This window comes from Ctenopharyngodon idella, chromosome 12 (genome assembly GCF_019924925.1).
Source record: "Ctenopharyngodon idella isolate HZGC_01 chromosome 12, HZGC01, whole genome shotgun sequence".
NCBI lineage: Eukaryota > Metazoa > Chordata > Actinopteri > Cypriniformes > Xenocyprididae > Ctenopharyngodon > Ctenopharyngodon idella.
Window position 1 is genome coordinate 25,931,068 of NC_067231.1, and position 25,434 is coordinate 25,956,501.

General features: G+C 36.8%; 1 protein-coding gene across 5 annotated transcripts in view; it reads right to left on the minus strand.

Annotated features, from left to right (window-relative positions):
• LOC127523913 (cadherin-18) overlaps positions 1-25,434 on the minus strand; it is a 223,918-nt gene that overhangs the window by 10,789 nt on the left and 187,695 nt on the right. For all 5 annotated transcript variants that reach the window (XM_051915087.1, XM_051915086.1, XM_051915084.1 and 2 more), the window contains 4 exons: positions 24,947-25,200; positions 20,550-20,686; positions 12,645-12,766; positions 9,849-9,966 (listed from right to left, as the gene is read on the minus strand). In XM_051915087.1, coding sequence (XP_051771047.1) covers positions 9,849-9,966; positions 12,645-12,766; positions 20,550-20,686; positions 24,947-25,200 — 631 coding nt within the window. The remainder of the gene's footprint in view (positions 1-9,848; positions 9,967-12,644; positions 12,767-20,549; positions 20,687-24,946; positions 25,201-25,434) is intronic.

Consider the following 25,434-nt stretch of genomic DNA (forward strand, 5'->3'; position numbering starts at 1 on the left):
TATGGCTGATACTCAAGGTTAGGGATCTGAATAAACTTCAAGCCTAAAATATTAAACACTGGCGCATAATTCATCCTGCACCATTTGTTCATGAATAAAACCTCAAACACCTTGTTGGAGTTTTATTTTCCTCAGCAGACTTTTCGAAGCATTTTCCCTGGCATACGATGCGATAAAACAGGCAGAAAAAAATACCATCGACATAGACTCTAAAACCTAGAAACCACACAGAGCACTCTAGCAACCAAACACAAAACCTTAGGAAATGATATATATAGCCTATATATATATATATATATATATATATATATATATATATATATATATATATGGTTGGATGGTTGGGCATAATTCTGCTAAGTGTTTGTTATAGTCCATGTATGGTCTCTCTGATCTAAAAAAAAACAAAAACCCTTCAAAACCACAGCATAGTGTGGTTAATAAGTTATCACAGAACTGAAATAAAGTATTAAACAGAATTAGAAAATATCTAAGCACTACTGAGGCATTCCCTAACCTCAGCAATACTGTCAGAATCTCCACTGATTTATCTTTCCTCTTAAACAACTAATGGAAAAAAAACACTGCATAAAAATGATCAGCTTGAAGCAATAAAAAGAAGCTTTCACTGGGAAAACAGCCACGTTCTGTCGCATAACAACACTTCAACCTTCACTGAAGTGGCAGGATATCTGAGTGACATTCCGACTAATTAAAATTCCCAAATATCATCAGCCTGACAGCAACAGCTTTCAACTCCTCTGATGAGGGGCTGTACTAGAAAGGTCTTTCTGTATGCAAACGTGCAAAAAGATGCCTTCAGAAATCAATTGATCTATTAAAGTAACTGGGTCGTTTAGAGATCTGAGCGCTGGTTTAATTGCCTGTAAAAAAAAAAAGGGGGGGAAAAAGAAAATGTCATCATGATGATTTGGCACCAGCACAAGGATCAAGGGAAGACTAATTATGAGTAATTGTGAAGTTAGGCCATGTTTCTTGCTCAAATTCAGCGTCTCTTATGAATAAATAAATAAGGTTGATTCTTTGAGGTAGACCCCCCCCCCCCACCCACACACACACACACACACACACACACACACACACACACACACACACACACACACACACACACACACACACACACACACACACATACACACACAAACACAAAAAAAAAGAGAAAAAATGCCAATCAGGGAGACCTAATTTAGTTTGAACATCTTTGTTTGGCTAAACTCTTTTAATTCAGAGCCAAAAGAAGCCACTAAACTCGAGCAGCCTCTTTCTAATGATACAAATTAGTTTTATGTATACAGATCTTTGACTATCAGCATAAAGAGTATCAAATCACAAACAGTTTTATGTGGGTTTATCTGTTTATCTATTATAGTAAAAATAATATTAAAATAACACTGATAACTATTTGGCTATATATATATATATATACACCTATATATAAAACCTATAAATATATTCCAAATTTTTTTCAATATTTCATCCATTACTAGACATACTGAAGATCAAAACCACAGGGCTGTGATACAAAAAAAGAATTGCTACTTGTGTGGAAGACTGGTGTGGAACTGGTGTGGAAAAATGTAACAAATTAGTGATCATCTACTATACAGAAAACAAGATAAATAATAAAATCATTAATAAATATCTTATAAATATTCAGTTCTTCAGTACAATTTATGTCCATTCATTTTAGATGAGTAAAACCGACCCATAAAAACAGGGAAAAATCAGGTGTAGCATTAGTTCTGGCAGGTCACGTTAGTCAAATCCGCATCAGCTGACTCTCAGCTGATCCACATCTACCTATAGGAATAAGACACCTATCACAGCATCCGGTCCATATAATCAGCAGGTTTATTGCATTGCTCAGGAGCTAATTACCCTTCTCCATCCCCAGCTCCTCCTCTCGTCCAGTCAGGACTTGCCCTCTGATATACCTCTTCGACTCATTTTTCTTGAATCATGTTGTCACATTAAATTATTTTCATTAAGAACATTAATGATATTTGCATACCTTATATAGGTTCTGTTCTGTTACCCTAAGGGGGGTTATCACTGCTCTCCCTGCTCTTATCCATGCTAGGCTGCATGGATAGGCAGGGAGCTCTTACCCAGAACAGAACCATATCGCCAATCCAAACTGTATGCTAATTGTCAATCATATTTGATGATAATGGTCCTGACAGAACTGTAGTTGGTTGCTTTCCATGTCTGTCTCTGTAAGTGGGTGTTTCTTGGCCAGAATAAGTTGCAATGTGGACCAAAGTGTGGCTGCGTGAGACTAGCTAACAATGAAATATGTTCATGCTGTTCTGCCAAAATGTTAATGTTTTAATATTTTTTTTTTTTCATTTTTTATATTATTTTAAAATTAAATATAACTTAATGCTCTCTTTCTTCTTAAATAGTAAAAAAAATAAATAAATAAAAACTAATTTTAAAATCATTTAAATGCTTTATGAGACATAATAAAAAACCTAACAGCGGCATACAAGATATTTTCCAAACCAAACCAAAACTGTGACCGCAAAGTTGTGATAAAACCCAAACCATGAGAAACATAAACCACTTATACCCTAGAGTACACAGCATGTAAGCAGAGCTCCTCTCTCCTGAGCACCACTGGCAGGCGTTAAACTCAATAGGAGGGATGTAGTGTGGGCAGGCCTGAAGCTAGGGGTGGGTGATATACCGGTAGACACGATTAACCGGTAGAAATTTGTCAACTGGTAGAGATTTTGGACTATCATCTCTATCGCAATTATGCACTTGTGACATGTGACATACACTGTGCTGCGTGGCCACGAAAGCTTATCATTTGCAAGCGTTTTTAAGCACTGCGTAAAAAAAAAAGATTTTAAACTGTTGAGGCGCAATAAGAAGTGAAAGAGAACTGATTTTGCTATATGCGTACGCTGTCTGAGAGACGCACACATGATGCTGCTGCTCATAGAGCGTGTGAGTACTGAACCGAGTTCTTTTTGCTGCCTAACTAGGCTTGATTGAATGGTTAAATACACATACTTACAGCACGTGCCAAAATGCCCATCTTTGCAAGTATCCTCATAAACACAGACATTTATGTCTTAAGTGAACATAAACAGTTGAGAAAGAAAACGCATATGTATCAGTGTATTGGATCTGTGCATTCAGTCTTAAAGTGACAGCAGCCTAATAAACCTGCTGTCATTTGTCATTAATGACAAACATTAATGTCATCAAACAACAGAGAGAACATCTCTCACTGCTGAATCACTTTTGTACCTTTAATAAGAATACACATATATTATAGTGAAGACGACTATGCAGTGTTTTTTAATACATTTGATTACTTTATACATTTTATGTAGCCTAGTATTTCTTATTTTTCTTATCAAAAATGTTGATATCATAAAAACCTTATTTAAAGCAAAAATAGCTATATTGTGATATATATCGTTATTGTGAAATAAAATTTCTCATATGGTGATATAAGATTTTGGTCATATCGCCCACCCCCTAATCCCACTGTTTGCCTGAGGGCCATCTAGAGCTGAAGCAAACAATATGTGTGTGAAAGAGAGAGAGAAAGAAGAGACAGAGAAATTCCCAAATCTCTTTTCTTCAAGTTGTACTCATAATGTAATCCAGACCACTGGCCTTAATTTCAATTCTGCTAAATAACACAGTCATTAGACACAATAATTAAGAACAGAAGTTACTCAATCTACAATAGCTGAACTAAAGTCAAGCTTTTCTTTTTACATAGTTTGATACACATCAAGCAGAAAGTAACTACACTGAAGCAATTTAAGTTTGTTATTCATAGATAATTGGCATGAAACTGCATGAAGTCAGCATGAAACCTATTTCCTATTGTGACGTATATATGAGTCAAACGGCTTCTCGAACAAGAAAAAAAATGTAGGACGGGACTTGATGTTGTCCAAGGGAAATTGATTGGATCATTACATCATTGTGGTTTGATCTCATGTGAGCGACAGGTTGCCCCGCCTCTTGCCAATAACACGTCATCAGAGAAGAGAAGAGATGCCGCTGCAAGAGGGAGGGGAAGTTATTCCGATGATTAAAGATCATGAGGACACATGAATTCTAAAAAAATAATGATGTGCACTGATGAAACAATTATAATAACAATAGCACTATTCCATAAAAACAAAAAACAAAACAAGAATTATCCATTTTTTTTAGAGCGGTTTTGTGAAATAAATCTACTGATTCACTGAAAGGATTCAGCTTAAAATAAGAATCTATTCATGATCTATTCACACAATGCTACTCCTCTCATCTTATGAAAGCACCAAGAGCAATTAGACGAGATGTTGAGATTATAAGAGAATAACTGCTTGAATTTCTCACAAAAAGCTATCATATAAGTCCACGGACGACCCCTAGACTTCTTCAATTCCATTATATTGAAATGACTGTTTTTTTTTTTTAATCATGGTTATCTGGTCACTCATAACTCAATATGTTATCTTCAGACTGTATTGCACTCCCATTATCATCCTGTTAGGAAGTGGCCTTATGTTCATCATCATAATAATGATCATAATTACTGGATAATGACTAATTTCTTGTGTTACTTCTTAGTTTACAGTCTATCTGGTTTCCTGTCCAGACGCCCACCAACGGAATGACACCAAATAAAAGAACAGCCTTCTCAGATGCTGGCTGCATATTAAAACAAGGCAGTGTTAGACAGAACACTATAGAGAAGCGTCTTTATAAAGGCCTAAAGACAGGGGTGGAAACAGGATGAGTCTTTCAGAGACAGATGGGAAACAGGATGAACAAACAGAGTGAGAGAAACAACTAACAATAGATTGAAAGCGGATGGGTGTACTTGCAAAAGAGTGAGAAATAATGTGGGGGGAAAAAAACAGGGTAAAAAAGTGTCAAATTATATTTGGGATTTTTGTTAAAGATTCCCACTTATGAGGAACAGTTCACCCAAACTTGATAAAAATTATATTATATATAAAATATTATGCAAATATATATTTATTGAATAGATAAATAGAAAGAATAAATAATTGTTCTTATTTTTATTTCTGGGTGAATTATTCCTTGGTGTTTGAGAGTACATGTGTGGAAGGGCTGAACTGATTAGCATGCAATTAATTCTAAGATTTCATGTTTGCATGCCTTCAGCATGTTTTTGACCATGCCATTTGTAAGCTCACTCATGAATACTACCTTTCTAATTACCAGCTCCACTACAAAGCGCAATTGACTAGAGAACATAATCAACCTGAATATCCGTGCGAGGGTCCCTCTTTGCGCTCTAGGGCCCTCCGTCTTACATTGTTATTCACAGAGAGACTGCATTCATAAAGAAAAACGTGAACTGACAATAATTTAGTCCATTTAGCCTCCCTTTAACTGTGTACCAAATAAATTTGCATTGGTAAATCCAGAAATAGAGATAGAAGCAAATTATATTTATTTTGCAGCACTCTGGTAATTCCATTGAACACCTTAAAAAGTCAAAGGTGGGAAAAGTCAGTCAGCATGGTACAATGCGTTTACTTTTCACCACAAAACAGCCATTAAGATACAAAAAACCATTTGCTCTTTTCCAGCACTTGTAAAGATGAAAAAGTGGTATTATTGCTAAATTTGAAGCACTTTGGGTCTTTGTAGACAAGGGGGCTTCACTTACTCGCAGTCTCTCTACAGACACAATAAGAGCAGCGCACGCCGACATCGACCACCCGTGGCAAGAGCTGATAATTCTTAGACCGGTAAACAGTGGCGTGTCCCAGTGGAGAGAGATTAAAGAGCGATAAACTGTGTGAGAAGAGTGAGACTTGCCCTGAGTACCACTTGGATAAATGAAGTAAACTCCATACTGCAGTCGGCTAAAGGAAAAGAGAGGAACTCGCAATACTATCTAGGGATGCAATGATCATGATTTTTCATGAATGATTTCGATGCTGGTTGCTGATTTTTTCCCAACACACATACACACACACACATTTGATTGCTTTTATTTGGATCTGAAAGACATTACAATGAAAACAAGATCCAAATACTCTGGGAAGGGTCTTTGGCAAGGTCACAGATCTACAATTCATGGCTCACATACTTGTACAGGTTCTTCCATTTATAATACTCAACACATTAAGGATAAACAAAACATGTCCGTCTCCATCTCACACACGCACACACACACACACACACACACACACACAGGGCTGGACTGGTAATCGGGCATTTTCCCGGTGGGCGACGCACCTTTGGGGCCGATACAAGGTTATTTATTTATTCATTTTTTGCCATGGACTGGCCCATCACACAGGGACAGTGGCCCATTGGTTTGTCTTCTGAATTGACAGGCCCCTCCCGCACTGTTTTTTGTTTTTAATTGGAGCGCATGGGAAACTGGAAAGGGCAAGTATCTGCTCACCGCTGCCGCTGCCGAACATGCACTGCATTTCTGCCGCCCTACGAAGTGATAAACAGCGCAAATTGCTTGATCCATTCAGATTTGTCTCAGAATATTGTTTAATACAGTCGTGTGATATGGGAACATTACAGGTTCGGTGCGGTGAATCTAGCTGAAAAAAGCCGTGACCATGTAAAGACATGACGAGGTAAATTGGAAAACGCCAATACACACAACTACAAGCTTGTCAATCCAACACCACCACCTTTATAGTAATTTACCTTGCAGCTACTAACAGTGAAGAAATATGGTGTTTTGGCAGAAATGTATTTATTAAAAATGCTGCTATTATTAGGCCTACTTATATTAAATATTGCGGAATATAAATCACTTTCTTTCATAAAGGCTGTTTAAGTATTTTCTACGTTTACAATATTTTTATTACACAATCTATAGTTTATTATTTATTTTAGAAATACCCATGGTAATGAGGGGCATGGTTTTACCTGTGCTCTGTCTACCATGATCTTACAGCTAAACCATGGTAAATTTCATTAAAGGATAATTTAACAAAATAGCTTTAAAGCCTGGATCCCATGAAATAAGGACAAAGCTTTTTTTTTTTTTTTTTGTTATTTAAATATGTTTTATGATCTTTTAATAGTTCTAATGAATTTTAATTGAAGTAAAATGTTATTTCAATGAGAGCGTCATGAAAAGATATCAATGTCTTACATAAATTAGATGTTAACTCTTTAAAGATGTTATTGTTTTAAAGGGGTAGTTCAACCCAAAATGTCATCATTTACTCACCCTAATGTCATTATAAACATGAATTACTTTCTTTCTGTGTAACATAAGAATGAAAATAATTGGAGTCTGTTTTTCGTCTATACAACAGAAATCAAGGGTAGCCTAACCAAAAGTTTGGTTGCCAACATTCGTCAGAATATCTTCTTTTGTGTTACAGTAGAGATAAAGTCATACAGGTTTGGAACAACATGAGAGTGAGTAAATGATGACAGAATTGAATAGCATTACATTTACTTAACAGCATCAAAATCAGTGCTTTACTGCCAAAGCGTATTTCTATGTGACAAAAGTACAATATAAAATTTGTTAAGTGCATTTGTAGTAAATTCAATAATATCCATCATTATTTGTCCCTGTCCTAGTTTTATTTATTCATTTATTTACTCCAATTTAAGGCCCTAACCCCAGCAAAAACATTCACATGGGAACTTGTTGGCCGCATGGGCTGGGTTTGTCCAGGGCCGAATTTTAGCCCCAGTCCAGCCCTACACACACACACACACACACACACACACACATATATATATATATATATATATATAGTCATTTGAAATTAGAGGCAACCACTGCATTTTAATAATGATCCAAACAAAGATGCCACACACATATAACATGAGCAGTTGTGCACAAAATACTAAGGTGTCGATCACACAGGATAGGTTCTTGTATTGTGTATGCAAAATTTTATTGTACAAATGTGTCAGACAGACATCTCACTTCTCTTTGATTTTTAGCGACTTGCGCCACATTTTTAAGAAGCTGTGTCAAGTTAAAACAAGTTCAGCTTTGAAAAACACATCTTAAGACACATACATTGTGTATTTTTCCTCCAACTGCACTATGTCTAGTTGTTGAATTTTGCCTGCTCTCATGAACTAAATTGTTAACCCTAAACTTCACAACCCTAATTAAAATAAGTATGATATTTAAGAAAAACTTAATCAGGTATCCTTCCAAAACCAACATTTTTTTTTTCAAATCCCCTACAGGTTTCAGGGTCCAGATTTGGACCTGAGGGCAGCACTCGAATAAGAGTGGTCTCCATGGTAACCTCCAGCCTGCAGCCATCTGTGTTGAGTATTGCATTAAGGCCGTCGGTTCAGGAGTTTAGGGAGCTGGTAATTCATTCGACAGCAACAGGGACTACACTACTGTGCCAGGTTAGACCCGTAATCCCTCCAAAGGAATACTACTGCTCTTCAACAGCAAGGGACAGTGATGAGGGAAATAAACCGTGCAGACTTTGCTTGAGCTGCATATTAGAAATGGGGTGGCTGGAAGAGTACAAAAACTTCACCAGTCACTTTACCTAAAGTTCACCCAAGGTGCACAAAATCTAAAACCAGCCTAAGCTAATTTCATGGTCTTAGTTGGTCTGTTGGCTGGTTTAGGTTTTGGGCACTTTTTTATAGCTTGGTCAGACTAAAACCAGCAAACCAACGTAGGTTTGTTAATGCCGGTTTTAAACAGGCTAACCAACTGACCAAAAACACAGTGTCCACTTTGATTTCATGTTGACTTAAAAGATTACAAGAATGACAAAGAATAATAAAAACAAACCAATATTCTTAACATCACATCACCATCTTACAGATGGCCAAAACATAACAGAACAAACAAAGCAAGAGCAACAAATAACTTTGGTTTTATGGTGGTATTGATTATTGAGAGAAATGCCTTTACAGCTCATTGATTTGACTTCTCAGCAGCTATTAATCATGCATAAGGGATTTTACTTCCGTCTGCATCTAAACAGTCATCAATCGTCTCTCTTAAGCTTGCAGTCGACATTTAATTATAACTGAAATGCTGGTCAACATCAACAGGGAAGTTTATTGATCATAACAGAAGAATTCTTCAGTCATTTTCCCCTTGAAAGCTATTGAAGATTAAGAGCAATATAAACATTTAAAGCAGTTTGAATTTTCTAATTAGCAAGGATATGTCAATTCATCATTTTAGCTTGTATGAAAATGGCATGTATAGTAAACATCTTCTGAAAGCTATTTTGTGCCTTTTGTAGTAATGGAGAAGATTATTAGACCTCACACATTAACACAAACCCATTAGGATTCCCACATATTAATGAATTTCAATGACTTTTCCAGTTGTTTGTGATTGCTAGACAAGGACTTTTTAAGTATCATTTTATAGACTACAACCATAAAGAGCAACTAGCTGATGAAATATTTTAGACTTGTTATTATAACTAAATAAAAAATGGGTAACACTTCAGTATAGGGAACACATATTCACTATTAACTACGACTTTTCCCTCAATAAACTCCTAATTTACTGCTTATTAATAATTAGTAAGTTTGCTGTTAAGTTCAGGTATTGGGTGGGATGAAGAATGTAGAATAAGGTCATGCAGAATAAGGTATTAATATGTGCTTAATAAGTATTAATAAACAGCCAATATTCTAGTAACATGCATGCTAATATGTGACTAGTTAAAAGGCGCTAAAATAAAGTCTTACCAAAAATGTATTTTAAAAGGCCTGTAAATCACAAATATCCTGACATTTCCAGGTTTCCATGACTGTGAAAGATGCAATCCATGCACATACACTTAAAATGTACCCAGAATAAATAAAAAAAATAAAAATGAAATGTTTTTACATACCTTCATTGTCTTTAATTGTAAAGTTAGGGTTGGCAGGAACTCCTCCGGGAAAAGAGAAGGAAAATCCTTTTCCGTTGGCAAAATCATCTTTATCCACAGCAGTGATTGTCTGAATGACCTGCCATCAACAGAACAAAATCGGGAAAGACATCTGTGAGAAACAATTTCATGCTCATCCGGTCTGGTTTGTGAACTTTCTTAGCTTAGCTTTAGCTTTTTTGCTAGTTAAGTGAAAGTTAAGTGATGTGTAGCCAAGTATGGTGTCCCATACTTGGAATTTATGCTCTGCATTTCACCCATCCAAGTACACACTGTGAACACACACCCGGAGCAGTGGGCAGCCATTTTTGCTGCGGCACCCGGGGAGCATTTGGGGGTTAGGTGCCTTGCTCAAGGGCACCTCAATTGTGGGTAGTAAGAGTGGAAGAGAGCGCTGTTCATTCACTCCCCCCACCTACTGTACAATTCCTGCAGGTACTGAGACTCGAACCCGCGACCTTCGGGTTACAAGTCAGTCTCTAACCATTAGGCCACAACTGCCCCAAGATGCCAAAATTGCCCCTAAATGGCATGTATAGATTTCACCAGTATACTCCATGCGGGAGACAGAAGTCTAATTCAGCAGGGTTCAGAAGCTCTGTATAGAGTTTTGGTTCATTCTTTCTGTTTTTCTCATCTCAGAGTGAACTCGACGCTTCTGAAATCTCTGCTGGCATCTCAGCAGCGCCAGGAAGCTGAATGCTTTGTGCGTCAAAACCAGCTGGTTTGTTGGTCTGAGTTGTCCTGGCAACCCAATAGGCATTTGATTCCTTGAGTGTGGTCCATTATGAGTTGCACATCCCTGCGCCGCACTCCCTGCAAAGAGCAATACCTTCCAACTGAAGAGGTTCAGACTGAAGGAGACCTTAATTGGATCACTTCTAGCTTGTGTGAAACCAGAAAATGATAAAAGGTAGACAACTTCACAATGAAATTTTGAAATTTTTAAAGTTAATGCCTGTTAATTACTTTAAATGTTTTAAGAATTATTTTGTTGTATTTATATCAATGTCATGTTATTATTTTTTTTTATTGTTATTTATAGGGCACCTATTATGCAAAATCCACTTTTACAAGGTGTTTGGATATAATTGTGTGTTGGCAGTGTGTGAACACAACCACCCTACAATGATACAAATCCACCCACTCCTTTTTTTAAATCCCCATTAAACCAAAGCAGTCTTGTGTGTATCTGACAGTTTAAACAAAACAAAAAATGTGAAAGAGAAGTTACTCACGAGACTTGACATCTGACAGCCTGTGTGCTTGTGCTTCAGATAAGTGAACTCAGAAAATGATCCATTAGAAGTTTAAACTGATATAACTTTAAAACGCATGGAAATAATAAACTTTAATGATGAAAGAAGAACTATGCTATCCATGAGAGTGATCGCGATATAGATGATAATCAAAACCAAGCAGATGTCTTGTTAATATTTGGCAGAGAATCCAATTTAGGCAGGAACTGTGATCGTAGAGAGGGGGCGGGGCACAGCAGCTCATTTGCATTTAAAGGCACATGCACACAAACACTAATAACCATTATTAATAATTAGACATAAACAATAACTGGTAATAATTAAGTGTGAATCAGTATATTAGACTGATTGCTGGAGGATCATCTTACATTGAAAAATACAAACACTTCAGCTTTAAAACCTGAGCAAACTGGTGCAATTTCTCAAGTCCTAAATCCTCCTCTCTTTATCAAATCAAACATACAAAGTACAGTTAAAAAATAAAGTATAAAGGATGTTTAAATACTTCCACCAATCATATATGCAAACAACTGTAAGTAAACCATCTGTAGGTTGATTTCACCACAAAGTCTAAACTGGTGCTGTCAAAACATTTCTCTATTCTACTCAGCAACACTGACTCAACCAGTGATGTGAGTTTGGGTGTGGGGCGATCTGTTTTTCCAACCAATGGCAGATGGGGGAGGAGTCTGCAATAATTTATTTTGGCAATTCAGTTTGGTGATACTAGTGGTGCAGAAAGTACACATTACACTTTTAAAACCCATGAAAAGTGCACAGAAGCACTTTAATGTGGTACTCTCGTAATGTAGTTTGGATATTGGATGTACTGTTTTATGTTGGGAACACAGGGGATATTAAAATGGGCTTGACCTCATCTGTCCTTCATTTTCTCTCACTCTCATCCATCTCTTTCTTTGGGCCGCTGGTGAAAAACAGCATTTCAAAATTAAATGGAAAAGTGTGGGTAGGAAAATAGGAGTGTGCTTTAGTGAGTCAGAGCTGTCACGCTTTGTTGATCAGATTTTTATTCTCATTGAGAGATGATTAGCATTCCTATAACCCCCTTCCATTTTTCTATTTCAGCCCCTCTAAATATTCACGCTCTCTCTCTTTTCCACACCATTCATGGCAGGGAACTGTGGCAGTCCGTAAGGGAATTTTCTGGGCAGGCTGATATGTAAATCCATATTGATCAAACCCATAATATAATCTTTCAGTTTACCAACTTAACATTTGTCACTTCAGTAACTTCTAGCATTTTTAATCACTGCACAAACAAAAATACATATTTATGCAGTACATGCATATGAATTATGCTCATTAGTAAAAAAAAAACTAATTAAAAGAGCATTTAGTTCTATTACTTTAATTGCTACGTTCATTTTGAATGCATTTTTGTGGACTCAGTTTCCTTTGACAGGCCGCCACTGACAAGGAATGAAGGTGTCAGAGAGAAAGTGAGACAGAGAAACAGTTCGGCTGTTGTGGGACTTGCCTGTCCTGCTCTGGTGCTTTCACAGATGATGATTTCATCTTCTGTGCTGATCTTCGGAGGATTGTCGTTCACATCCAGAACCTGCACTGTAACGGGCACGTGGCTCTGAAGACTGGGATTGTCTGAAAACAGACGGAAACATTGCAGCATGTGCAAAAAACATCAGACGGCTTTTGTGAAAGAACATCCAAACTACAAAAAAAGTTTTTAGGAACATCAAGCAACTTTTTGGGTAGAGATGACTATGTAATTATTCATAATTCACCGATCATTTCATCAATCCAACCCTTTATTCATACATTCAATCATTCTGTGGTGCATTTAAAATGCTTAAACAACAAAAATCACTTGAGAAAATCTAATCTTTTATGGGATAATTCCAATTCAGAAGAAATAAATCTGATAAAAAAATGTATAATGTTTTTATGTTTTGAGTGACTTCTCATAAAGATAGTTCTTAAGATATTTGCAGGTTCAAACACAATCTAAATACTTTTTTCACATTGTTTTCATTGAATTTGATGGGAAAGCTGCAGCAAAGTTAATTAAAAAAGCATTTTTAAAAAATGTTAAAATATTTTATACATCTAAGAGTACTATACTGGTCTTAGTAGCTGAAAGCATGATGAAATTAGCAAGATAAATTAAACACCCAAGGATCAGGGGATGTGTAAAACTTTATAAATGACAGTGGTTTCAGTTATGTAAAAATCGGTTCCATGTGGACATTAATGATCTAGAATGTAGTATTGCTGAATATAATTATATTATATATAAAGGCAATGACTATTAATTTCTGATTAACAAACACAGTTTATGCAAATTCCTAGCATTCTGTCTCAAAAGAACACATATCTGAACTGTAATTTCTTAGAGAAAGGTAAATTTGCATGTACTCCTTGATCCCTGGGTGGGATCTGGCTAATTTTGTTTACAAATTGGCTAAATCATCTAATAGCAATTCTCAGAGTGAGTCGGACCCATGCTGGTTTAATTAATATGAATCAAAACACTATAAATGCAAAAATGCAGAAATTAACAAGACATTATAATGCCCCTAAATTAAAAACAGGCCCACAACATGTAAAATATTCAGCACAATTATATGTTGAGTAATTAACAAGATAAATTACATTCAGTTAGGGTCTTTTGAATTTACTTTGCATCTTTTAGACTCGCTTATCATAGTTTTTAATTAACTAATAATGATATATATGTTTTTGCAGTTCTTACCAAAGCATGCATAGACAGACACACAGATGATAGACAGATTAGATAGTTAGATAGATAGATAGATAGATAGATAGATTTTCCTCTGTTGGAATATTTGTTCTCTGGTCCCCATCTTACTCTTTTTGGTTACTGCTTTTCAGTATTCATTTCAACCCATTTTTTTTTTATCCCCTACCCTCGCCCCCTCTTTTTCTCATTCATTACATATAAATAACTCATATATTTGTTATTTTGTACTGTACATCATTTGCATGCGTTCTCTCCCTACTGCAGCATGTGTGAAGTATTTCAGAGAGAATACGAGGGAGTAACAGCCTATTACAGTTTCTCATGCTGGTGTTGTGCTCGGCGTGTGTAGTGTTTATTATTAGATGACTTCATGCATGCGTTTCACAATGCTTTCTAGAAGAGGTGCATGAGCTCTGTTAGCCCTGTATCAACAGCTAAACCGTGTGCAGGATATCTACTCATTATAAACAGGGAAAATGATCAAATGGTGGCAGTAGGCTTTTTTTTTTCTCTGATGAATAACACCTCATTGTTTCCTCTAGGAATTTTTCACACTGTTAAAACTGTAAGAACAAAAAAGACTTGCCATGAATATATCAGTATGTTTTTCAGGAAGGTATTCAAATGTTGGCATATAGAGCTGAGCATTAGAGAAATAAATACTAAATAAAAAGAAAGACCTTCAATGAGCTCAAAGTGTGATAAAAGTATCCACTTCTGTAGAAGCCAAATCACTGTCCGATTCCAACTTTTGGTCACACTTTAGATTAGGGTCCAATTCTCATTGTTTACTAACTATTATCTATGACTCTTGTCTCAATAAACTCCTAATTACTGCTTATTAATAGTTAGTAAAGTAGTTGTTAAGTTTAGGTATTGGGTAGGATTAAGGAATGTAGAGTATGGTCATGCAGAATAAGGCATTAATATCTGCTTTATAAGTACTAATAGCCAGCCAATATCTTAGTAATATGCATGCTAATAAGCAACTAGTTAATAGTGAGAATTGGACCCTAAACTAAAGTGTTACCAAACTTTTTTCAAAAATAAAGATTATCCAATGATTTACTCACCCTCAAGCCATCCTAGGTGTATATGACTTTCTTCTTTCAGACGAACACAATACTTTTATGATGGATGGATGCGCTTTTTCTTTTGGCTTCAAAATACAACGCCCCATTCACTACCATTATAAAGCTTGGAAGAGCCAGGATATTTTTTTAATATAACTCTGATTGTGTTCGTCTGAAAGAAGAAAGTCATATACAGCTAGGATGGCTTGAGGATGAGTAAATCATGGGACCATTTTCATTTTTGGGTGAACTATCCCTTTAAGCACTGTGAATGATGTAATCCAGTCAATTTATTTCCACATTCAAACTATTTGTATATGTCTGATCTTTTTAATGCACTTATATTGCTTTTAATTCAACGGTTTAGAATGTATCTTTGTTTTTGTTCATATAACACAAATATGTTATATGACTAGACTATACACAGTCTTATACCTTTATTTATTCCAATTTCCACTATTAAATTTTTTTTTTGGTTCAAATCAAAGTTTGCAATGTTTTGATTCATCTTAGAGCTGGCTGGTTTGGTTCTTTTAGAAACTTTGTGAAATGCAGAACCAAACCAACTGAAAAATTGCTATGTGAGCATAGGCTGTTTAAAATCTGGCCAAAAAGAGCCACATCTATCAGTTTTATAATTCAGAATATTCATGCACCACCACTATAATTAGCTAATAAAATAGCATGATTTCCGTCAATGGCACCGCTAATGTTAAGTGCAATAAACGTGTATAATTGCTGAGACATCTTATAAGCGTACAGGCCAAATGAGTTCCTCTCCCTCGTCATACTCACTAACGAGCACTCTAACATGAATTCCCACCCACAGCGCAACCAGAAATGAACATTTCTCAGAATGAAGCCTTTAACGGCAAGCCATCGTCTTGGCAACAAACGACACACCATTAGTTAAAAAAAAAAAAAAAAAAAAACTACTTCTACTCCCTTCAATGTATCTTTGATTGCATACAACAACGTTAAACACAAAACATCAAAACAACATTAGAAATGTAATTTTGTGTTCTGTCATTTTGCTTATTTACCTTTTGGCATGTTTGTTTTGTGTTTATTTTATTGCACTTTCATAGCTCAGATGATTTGATTGTGATTCTCAGAAATGTTTCATTTAATTATCAAGTTTGTTTTTGATATACTTTTTTTTTTAATGAAACTCTTTGAGATAAATAAAAAGACAATTATTCACAAACAGCAAGAGAATAGAGTTAGGCTACATAGTATAGCTCATATAACATAGTCATAAAATATATACCTTGAGTGCACATTAAGTTGCTTTGGATAAAATTGTCTCCCAAATGTATATAAGAATTGAATGAGAAATGTTGATGGACAAATCTGAGCACAGAACACAGGCCCTATTTCCACCTGGTATTAAGATGTTTGATCGGATCACAAATAGACAAGAGAGACACATTCCCGTTTACACCTGGTGTTTTAATCTGTCTCTTTTGTCCACTTTTGACCACTTCTGTCCTGATTTCTTTGAGGGGAGGCTCTATGGGCAGGTAAATGTATGGGTTTTTTCATATCTTTCGATCTAATGGACAAAATAAGCTCACAAAATTTACATATGAACGCGCCCGAACACAACGGAAAAACATACGGAGAGCAGCAGCTTTCGTTTCTGCTCTAAAAGCCGCAAGACCGGCCAAATGCTGTGAGTGTGCTTTAGAAATCAGGAAAGGTGAGAGAACATTGTGCTTGGTACATTTTTCATCTTCAAACCAAACTTGGGTCTTCAGCCAACAAAGTTTAAATCCCGTCTGGCTAGCGCGCCTCCCATGTTTATGCATTAGGTCAGTAGACAGGGAGAAGGTGGACTTTTGCGCTATTCAAATACATTCGACCACATAAGTGTTTACACTACGAAAGCAATCCGGTCGAATGCGTTTTCGACTACCTCTGGAAGTGGCCGAAAGTGGAAAAGCTCAAAATGTTTTAGACCCCATTTACAGCTGTATTTAGTGTCGTCTTCATTTGATCCAATCGACCAAAAGGCTTTTTAATATCAGGTATAAACTGGTCCATAAGCTCGTTTCTGAGGCTCTAGTGGAGATAAATGTACATCTCTGAGCAGCAGACTTATGCAAAAGTCTCCATTTGATCTCATCACTGTCTAGGGAAAACAACTGATATATTAAAGTGATCTCATGTGTAATTTTTCATTCACATGCTGGAATATCATTACCATATAGAAGACTGAATGTGTGTCACTCGTGCTGGGTGTAAGGGTAATCACTGTGATAAAATCTACAGCAGAAGAGTCACGGGACTCCATTTATATTACTTCCTGTGATTTTTATCATCTCAGAGATTATACACTCCAAAAATGGTCCCTCTTCGGATTGTAAATATTATAATCTTTGCATGAGAGGCTTTTTTAAAGGGATAGTTCACCCAAAAATTACATTTCTGTCATCATTTACTCACCCTCATTTTGTTCCAAACATGTATTAATTTCTTCTGTGTAACACAAAAGGCGAATCTTTGTAATTGAATGGAAAAAGAGCGATCATCACAATCTTCAAAGCATCAAAAAGAGTATAAAAGCATCATAAAAGAATCAGAAAATGTGTGAGCTATATGGCAAGTCTTCTGAAAGCATTAGACTGGCTTTGTGTAAAGAACACACTAAAATTTATGTTGAAAATCTTGACATTTACCCTCTTTATCATAGATTGTTTAAAATAGTAGCGATATAAAATCTGTAAATGAATCATTCTTTTGATTCAGATCTTTCAATGAATCTAGCAGAAAAAAAAAAAAAAAAACTAAATCTGAAAGATTCAATTACTGAATCAATGATCTGGTCAGAGCAATTAAAGGGATAGTTCACCCAAAAATGAAAATTATCCCATAATTTACTCACGCTCAAGCCATCCTATATGACTTTCTTCTTTCAGCCAAACACAACTGGAGTTATATTAAATAATATCCTGGCTACCATGGTACCATTTTCTTTGAAGCCCTAAAAAGCACATTCATCCATCATAAAAGTAATCCATACGGCTCCAGGGGTTAATAAAGGCCTTCTGAAGCGATTTTTGTAAGAAAAATATCCATATTAATAACTTTATAAACCATAATCACTGGCTTCCAGTAAAGGCCGTATGCAAGTCGAGTTCCAGCAGAAGAGTGACCTCTGACCCTACGTATGACGTAGGATGTAGGAGTAGCGTAAGCTTAGGTGAGAGTAGACGCCTCTCGCGGTTCAAACAAATAGGGTTGGGCAACAAACTCAAGCTTTTCTCACAAAAACGCAGTTTCACTTCATAAGGCCTTTATTAACCCCCTGGAGCCATATGGATTACTTTTATGATGGATAGATTCGTTTTTTGGGGCTTAAAAAAAATGACACAGTACCATTCACTTTGATTATAAAGCTTGGAAGAGAAAGGATATTTATATACAGTGGGTACGGAAAGTATTCAGACCCCCTTAAATTTTTCACTCTTTGTTATATTGCAGCCATTTGCTAAAATCATTTAAGTTCATTTTTTTTCTCATTAATGTACACACAGCACCCCATATTGACAGAAAAACACAGAATTGCTGACATTTTTGCAGATTTATTAAAAAAGAAAAACTGAAATATCACATGGTCCTAAGTATTCAGACCCTTTGCTCAGTATTCAGTAGAAGCACCCTTTTGATCTAATACAGCCATGAGTCTTTTTGGGAAAGATGCAACAAGTTTTTCACACCTGGATTTGGGGATCCTCTGCCATTCCTCCTTGCAGATCCTCTCCAGTTCTGTCAGGTTGGATGGTAAACGTTGGTGGACAGCCATTTTTAGGTCTCTCCAGAGATGCTCAATTGGGTTTAAGTCAGGGCTCTGGCTGGGCCATTCAAGAACAGTCACGGAGTTGTTGTGAAGCCACTCCTTCGTTATTTTAGCTGTGTGCTTAGGGTCATTGTCTTGTTGGAAGGTAAACCTTCGACCCAGTCTGAGGTCCTGAGCACTCTGGAGAAGGTTTTCATCCAGGATATCCCTGTACTTGGCCGCATTCATCTTTCCCTTGATTGCAACCAGTCGTCCTGTCTCTGCAGCTGAAAAACACCCCCACAGCATGATGCTGCCACCACCATGCTTCACTGTTGGGACTGTATTGGAAAGGTGATGAGCAGTGTCTGGTTTTCTCCACACATACCGCTTAGAATTAAGGCCAAAAAGTTCTATCTTGGTCTCATCAGACCAGAGAATCTTATTTCTCACCATCTTGGAGTCCTTCAGGTGTTTTTCCATGTGTCTTGCACTGAGGAGAGGCTTCCGTTGGGCCACTCTGCCATAAAGCCCAGACTGGTGGAGGGCTGCAGTGATCTTTGGGTTCTTCTTTACCTCTCTCACCAAGGCTCTTCTCCCCCGATAGCTCAGTTTGGCCGGACGGCCAGCTCTAGGAAGGGTTCTGGTTGTTCCAAACGTCTTCCATGTAAGGATTATGGAGGCCACTGTGCTCTTAGGAACCTTAAGTGCAGCAGACATTTTTTTGTAACCTTGGCCAGATCTGTGCCTTGCCACAATTCTGTCTCTGAGCTCTTCAGGCAGTTCCTTTGACCTCATGATTCTCATTTGCTCTGACATGCACTGTGAGCTGTAAGGTCTTATATAGACAGGTGTGTGGCTTTCCTAATCAAGTCCAATCAGTATAATCAAACACAGCTGGACTCAAATGAAGGTGTAGAACCATCTCAAGGATGATCAGAAGAAATGGACAGCACCTGAGTTAAATATATGAGTGTCACAGCAAAGGGTCTGAATACTTAGGACCATTTAATATTTCAGTTTTTCTTTTTGAATAAATCTGCAAAAATGTCAACAATTCTGTGTTTTTCTGTCAATATGGGGTGCTGTGTGTACATTAATGAGGAAAAAAAATGAACTTAAATGATTTTAGCAAATGGCTGCAATATAACAAAGAGTGAAAAATTTAAGGGGGTCTGAATACTTTCCGTACCCACTGTATATATAACTCCGATTGTGTTTGGCTGAAAGAAGAAAGTCATATACACCTAGGATGGCTTCAGAATGACTAAATTATGGGATAATTTTCATTTTTTGTGTAAACTAACTCTTTAACAGCTCACTGGAGGGGAAGTTTATGAGTTTACATCCAACATCCTACATGTAGAGATTACATGTGCACAAGCCGTACGGACTCCCTTTTAATGATCTTTCACAGTGTCTTTGCCTCTGTTTTAAAGCTTGAAAGCTTTAGGCCTCATTCATTTTAATTGCATGGAAAGAACCAACAACCAGCAGTCTTCAGTTTTCCCTTTCTCAGATAACAGAAAGTCATACGGGTTTGGAACAATATGAGGTTGAGTAAATAATTTTAATTTCTGAGCAAACTATTCCTTATGTGTTTAGAAGTGAAATCTTTGACTATTAACAGACTTGCAGAGCTGATTTCACAGCAGCGGGAGGGCAAGTGATTTTCAAAGCGAGAAAACGAACGCCAGTCCGTTTCTCATGAGTGCACGAGGCGTTTATTGCCGAGACTGTCTTGGCGAACTAATTTGCAAGTTATTAAAGTGGCAAAGCTACACCAGCATGGTTTCTGGTAGTACCCACCTTCCTCTGTTGCCATGACAGTGATGTTGTGCCAGGGTGTGTCCTCCCGGTCCAGGAGCTGAGTCGTTCTAATGACTCCGCTGATGGATTCAATATCGAAATACACCTCTTTGTCTTCTCTGCGCTCGATAAAATACCTAAATATAGAAGAGAAAGAGCATGAATACTGCATGAGCCTTTCCGTCTTTCACCCCTCTACATCATAGCTGTGGCATTAATAGCAAAGACAGCTGGGATATGCATGATTATCAGAGAGCTTGTATTGCTGTACATGGCTGGGTCGTGAAACCCTGCCAACTTCACGTGTGGCATGACTTACGCCAGGACTACTCAGCTTCACAAAGTTCAGCCTAAAGGGCCATATTATTAATTTATATAGTAATTCTTTTATATTTCATTGACCAAAAGCTTATATGACAGTATGAGTAATTATACATCATGCCAACCAGGTCTATGACAGATCACTGTAGAAATACAGAGTGGAATATATAATGTGAAAAACACAGTGACTTCATGGAGAGCCGAAAGGTAAAGATGGAACATAGTAGGAGGTTCATTAATTCAAAAGAATAATGCACTAAAAAGCTAAAGAGTTCTTTTTACGGTTTCTAATTAAATGAGCTTACATTATGTTTGTCTGACAAAATGCGCATTGTACTGAGCATTAATATTGTCTTGAAACTATTTAAGTTCATTTTGTTCATATGATTTCTCTAAATGATCGATCACCCTGGTTGATACCAAATAGGTCATTTTCAGTGAGATTTATGAGTGGATTTAGGTATTTGCGCAGATGTGTATTAATATTCCGGCTGAAATGAATCACAGCTATAGATAACAACAGACCTGACACAACCTAAAGATTATAAAAGGAAGGAAAAAACTACATAACTGCAAAGAGAAAATCTGTGAGAAGCATTAGTTGGACATAATTAACAAATCCTCAAGTGACATGCTTGGTAGGCACGCTCAAAAGAAGGACTGTCAGATTCTCTTTCCAAGTATGAATGTGAAATTAAACCACATTTGCATTTCCTGAAGGAAATACTAGAGTGTGCAAGGCAGCTGAAAATTAGTGTTAACATTTTATGTGAACTTATGATTCTAGTATTGGTTCTGGATAGTTAGCTTTGGACTGTGGTTCTGCTGTACTGCTTTTGTAGCCAAGGGGTCAAGGTTCACTGGTTAGAATTGTTTGTGTTAGCAAGCAGATGCCAAACCTTTCCCAATTAATGGCTGTCCAAAAGCAGCCACATATTTTGATAGGGAATAGTTATTAATATTTATAATTATTTTACATTTGAATATATAAATATGTGTGTGTGTGGTAGCACTTTATGGTCCAATTCTCACTATTAGCAAGTTCCTTATTAGCATGCATATTATTAGGATATTGGCTGTTTATTAGTACTTATAAAGCACATATTAATGCCTTATTCTGCATGACCACATTCTACATCCCTAATCGTACCCCATACCTAAACTTAACAACTTACTAACTATTAACAAGCAGTAATTAGGAGTTTATTGAGGCAAAAGTGTGTGTGTATATGTGTGTTCGCCACCCAAAATCCCTTTGCTCGCTAACAAAGACAAGTTTAAGTGCTCTAAAAAATCTTTCTGTTTAGCTTTTATCATGTTACTTTGGGACAAATACATGAAACACAAAAATCTTCTCTGTAAAACACAAAACATCATCCCTGAATCTCTGTTAATGCAACACCAGGGTGTCCTTTTTGAAGAATATGCCTTTAAAAACATTTTCACTGCAGCGTCTCAAGAGACAAATGCTTTACATGAAATATGATAATGATCAGATGCATCGTTATAATGGTTAGGAACAAAACTAAGGAGATAACAGTGACCTTGCTTATTTTTCCATAACGCTAATGCTGATTCTCAAACTTCAATGCCATTTTATTTTTATGCTAATGGGTACATACTGCAGAATAAATTCTTGTACTGGAATGAAATGCTTTTTTTTTTTTTTTATGGGAAATGCAAATTAAAATCGGAGAAACAGAAATGCAATAAATGGACTGAGAAAAAAAAAAAAAGTTTAAATGTGTTATCCTTCAGCACAGACTGAAAAAAGAGACCAGGGATTATTTATGAGACTTTTATCTTGTTTTCTCTTATGTATTTTATTTATCTATTTATCACAGCGATAAATGCTGATGGAAAAGCCGCTCGTGTGAAACTGACGATCTCTCTCACATCAGCCAATGAGAATCCCAGCATTTGCATGACCGTGAGAGTTATGGCCCCTCCGTCACGCACGGACTGTGAAGGTTCATTCAAAGATGGCTTGAAAACACACATCCTCAACCCACCAGTACAGAGAGATGCTAATAAACCATACAGGTCATATCTCATTACCACAAGGAAATGCGCACCGTCCTTGACTGCATGAGACATGAGAGAGAAATAACAATGAGGATTTTATACTTTATGCGTTTTACTGCCGGTGAAGGGAACATTCTGACATTTTATTTTTTATTCCCGTTGTTCACTTGCGTGTCACCCAAATTGTTGTTTTCTCCATGTTTTGTAGACTATGATGTGCACAACATTGTCTTTCATATTAAGAATACTCCATTTTCTTTACTCAAGAAACACTATATATAGAGGCTAATGTTTTATGTATTTGAGGAGTGGAGAAGAGTCTAGCATTTGTCGTCAAAGTCATAGCAAATACTAAAGCACTTCGTCCTTAATAACATGAGATTTTGGGTAAATGACAGAAAAAACTGAGCGCCTGCATAGCTACAATAAACTTAATAACCTGTAAGCTGATGAAAATGCCGTTCTAATGACAGACAAGACATGTATGTCTTAAAATTCGCTGGTCAAAAAAACCTTATAACTCCATTTGTGCCTGACCATATATAAAAGTAGGTTTTTTGCTAAACAGTGATGATATTTCACATTGATCATACTTTACTTTAGTAATTAATCCTGGGTAGTTAGAATTACATAATTCTCAAATGCATTTGTAAACCCAGGGTTAAAGACATTATTTGCATATTTACATATTTAAAACCCTGATCAGTCAAGCACACAGCCAGCATCATCATTTTAGCAACCGCCTTTGTGCCTTTTCCAGACTGCCTTGTCAATCGTTGATTCTATATCTATATCTATTTTCAGTAAAATATATATTTTTTGGAATTACGAGTGAATATTGTGTTAAAATGTAACGCATTAAATCATATAATGATATATAAATATAAAATATGTATAAATAAATACAAACAATGAATAATATAAACATCTCACATCAGTTATGCTGCCCACTAGATATTGAAAATGTGTTTGCCAGAAACACTGAATTCCTCTCCATTGGCTTCTCTAGGCAAACAGCATGACATCAGCGTTTTTATGAGCTGGCCTGTACACCTCTCTTTCATTAAAGTGTGTGGAGGTAATTGAGCCTTTGGCAGCAGTGTTTCACTAACATGCTAACATGGGGTGCCTTAACTACTCTAATTAACATTATCCTCCATAGAGAGAAAGAGAGAGAGAGAGAGAGAGAGAGAGAGAGAGAGAGAGAGAGAGAGTCAAAGCAGTAAACGATCCTTGTATGTCATATCAACTCAATGTCATCCTATTAAATTCGACCTTTACAGAGAGATGTGAGAAACGTGAGGGCCTGAGAGAGAAAGAGTCGCTATAGTATGGCATTTGCGCATATAGACCCTGATTTACTCAAATGTTGCTACTGCAAATTCTAACAAATTGTGTTTTTTTTGGCTGTGTTGCAGGCAATTTCCTATGACTTGCACAAATAGCCACATATGCTAACAGGACAGACATACTTTTTTTTGTTCAAAGTTATTTCATTTTAGTATTTAGCCGTTAAGAGGACTTTTTAATAGTTAACTTATTTTCAGCAGTCATCAAGCTTGTACACACTGGTCACAGACACAGACACGAAGATGTACCTTTCATTTTTCCAAGCTGATTGCACACTAAAAAATCCCCCCCAGAGTCATCATGTTTTCAGGCCATTTCAAGTTTGATTTTGACGTAACATAAAGCGGTGATATCTAAGTGGCTCAGTTGTTATCTTGCTTTTTAAATTAGTCTTTCCATTAGTGTCATCACTGTCTTCATTCAGGCCTATTCGAGGACACGCACGAAAACAACAGGTGGGATTTATCACACAAACCAATCATATCCAATCACAACCAATCACATCCAATCAAAGCACGATGGAGGCATTGCCTCCTCTCACGTGACTTCCCCCCATTCATTCACAATTACCCCCGGATAGATAACAATAGTCATCTAATCGAGTATATAAATCAGGGCCATACAGTATTATGTGATATTTTGGTCTGTGTATGATTGTATTACTGGTCAGAGTGTTATTTTAACCCTTCACATCATCTCACCTGACAGGACTGTTTTTGCTGTCTGGGTCTCTCGCTGTGACGGCTCCTACTTCAGTTCCAACCTTTGCGTTCTCATACACCTCCATAATGTAATAATCCATTGAGAAAACCGGCGGCTCATCCACGTCTCCGACTGTGATCTTGAGTGTGGCGTCGTCTTTGAATGAGCCCAGATAAGAGAAGCGTGGGTCCAGGTGTGTGTTCTCTGCAGCGATGTGAAGGCTGTACTGCTTCTTCTTTTCATAATTCAGTGGCTGAGAAGAAAAAACATGACACTTAGGGTGTGTTCACACTTGGCAGGTTTTGTCTGATTAAAACTAGCTCTGGTGCGATTGCTCTGTTAGTTAGGTTTATTTGAATAAGTGTGAAAGCTACCATCTTATACCTGGTGTGCACCAAACAAGCAAACCAAGGCAGCTGAAAAGATGGGTCTCAGACCACTTCCAAATGAACTCTGAAGCAAATGTGAACACAACATGGACCAAAGA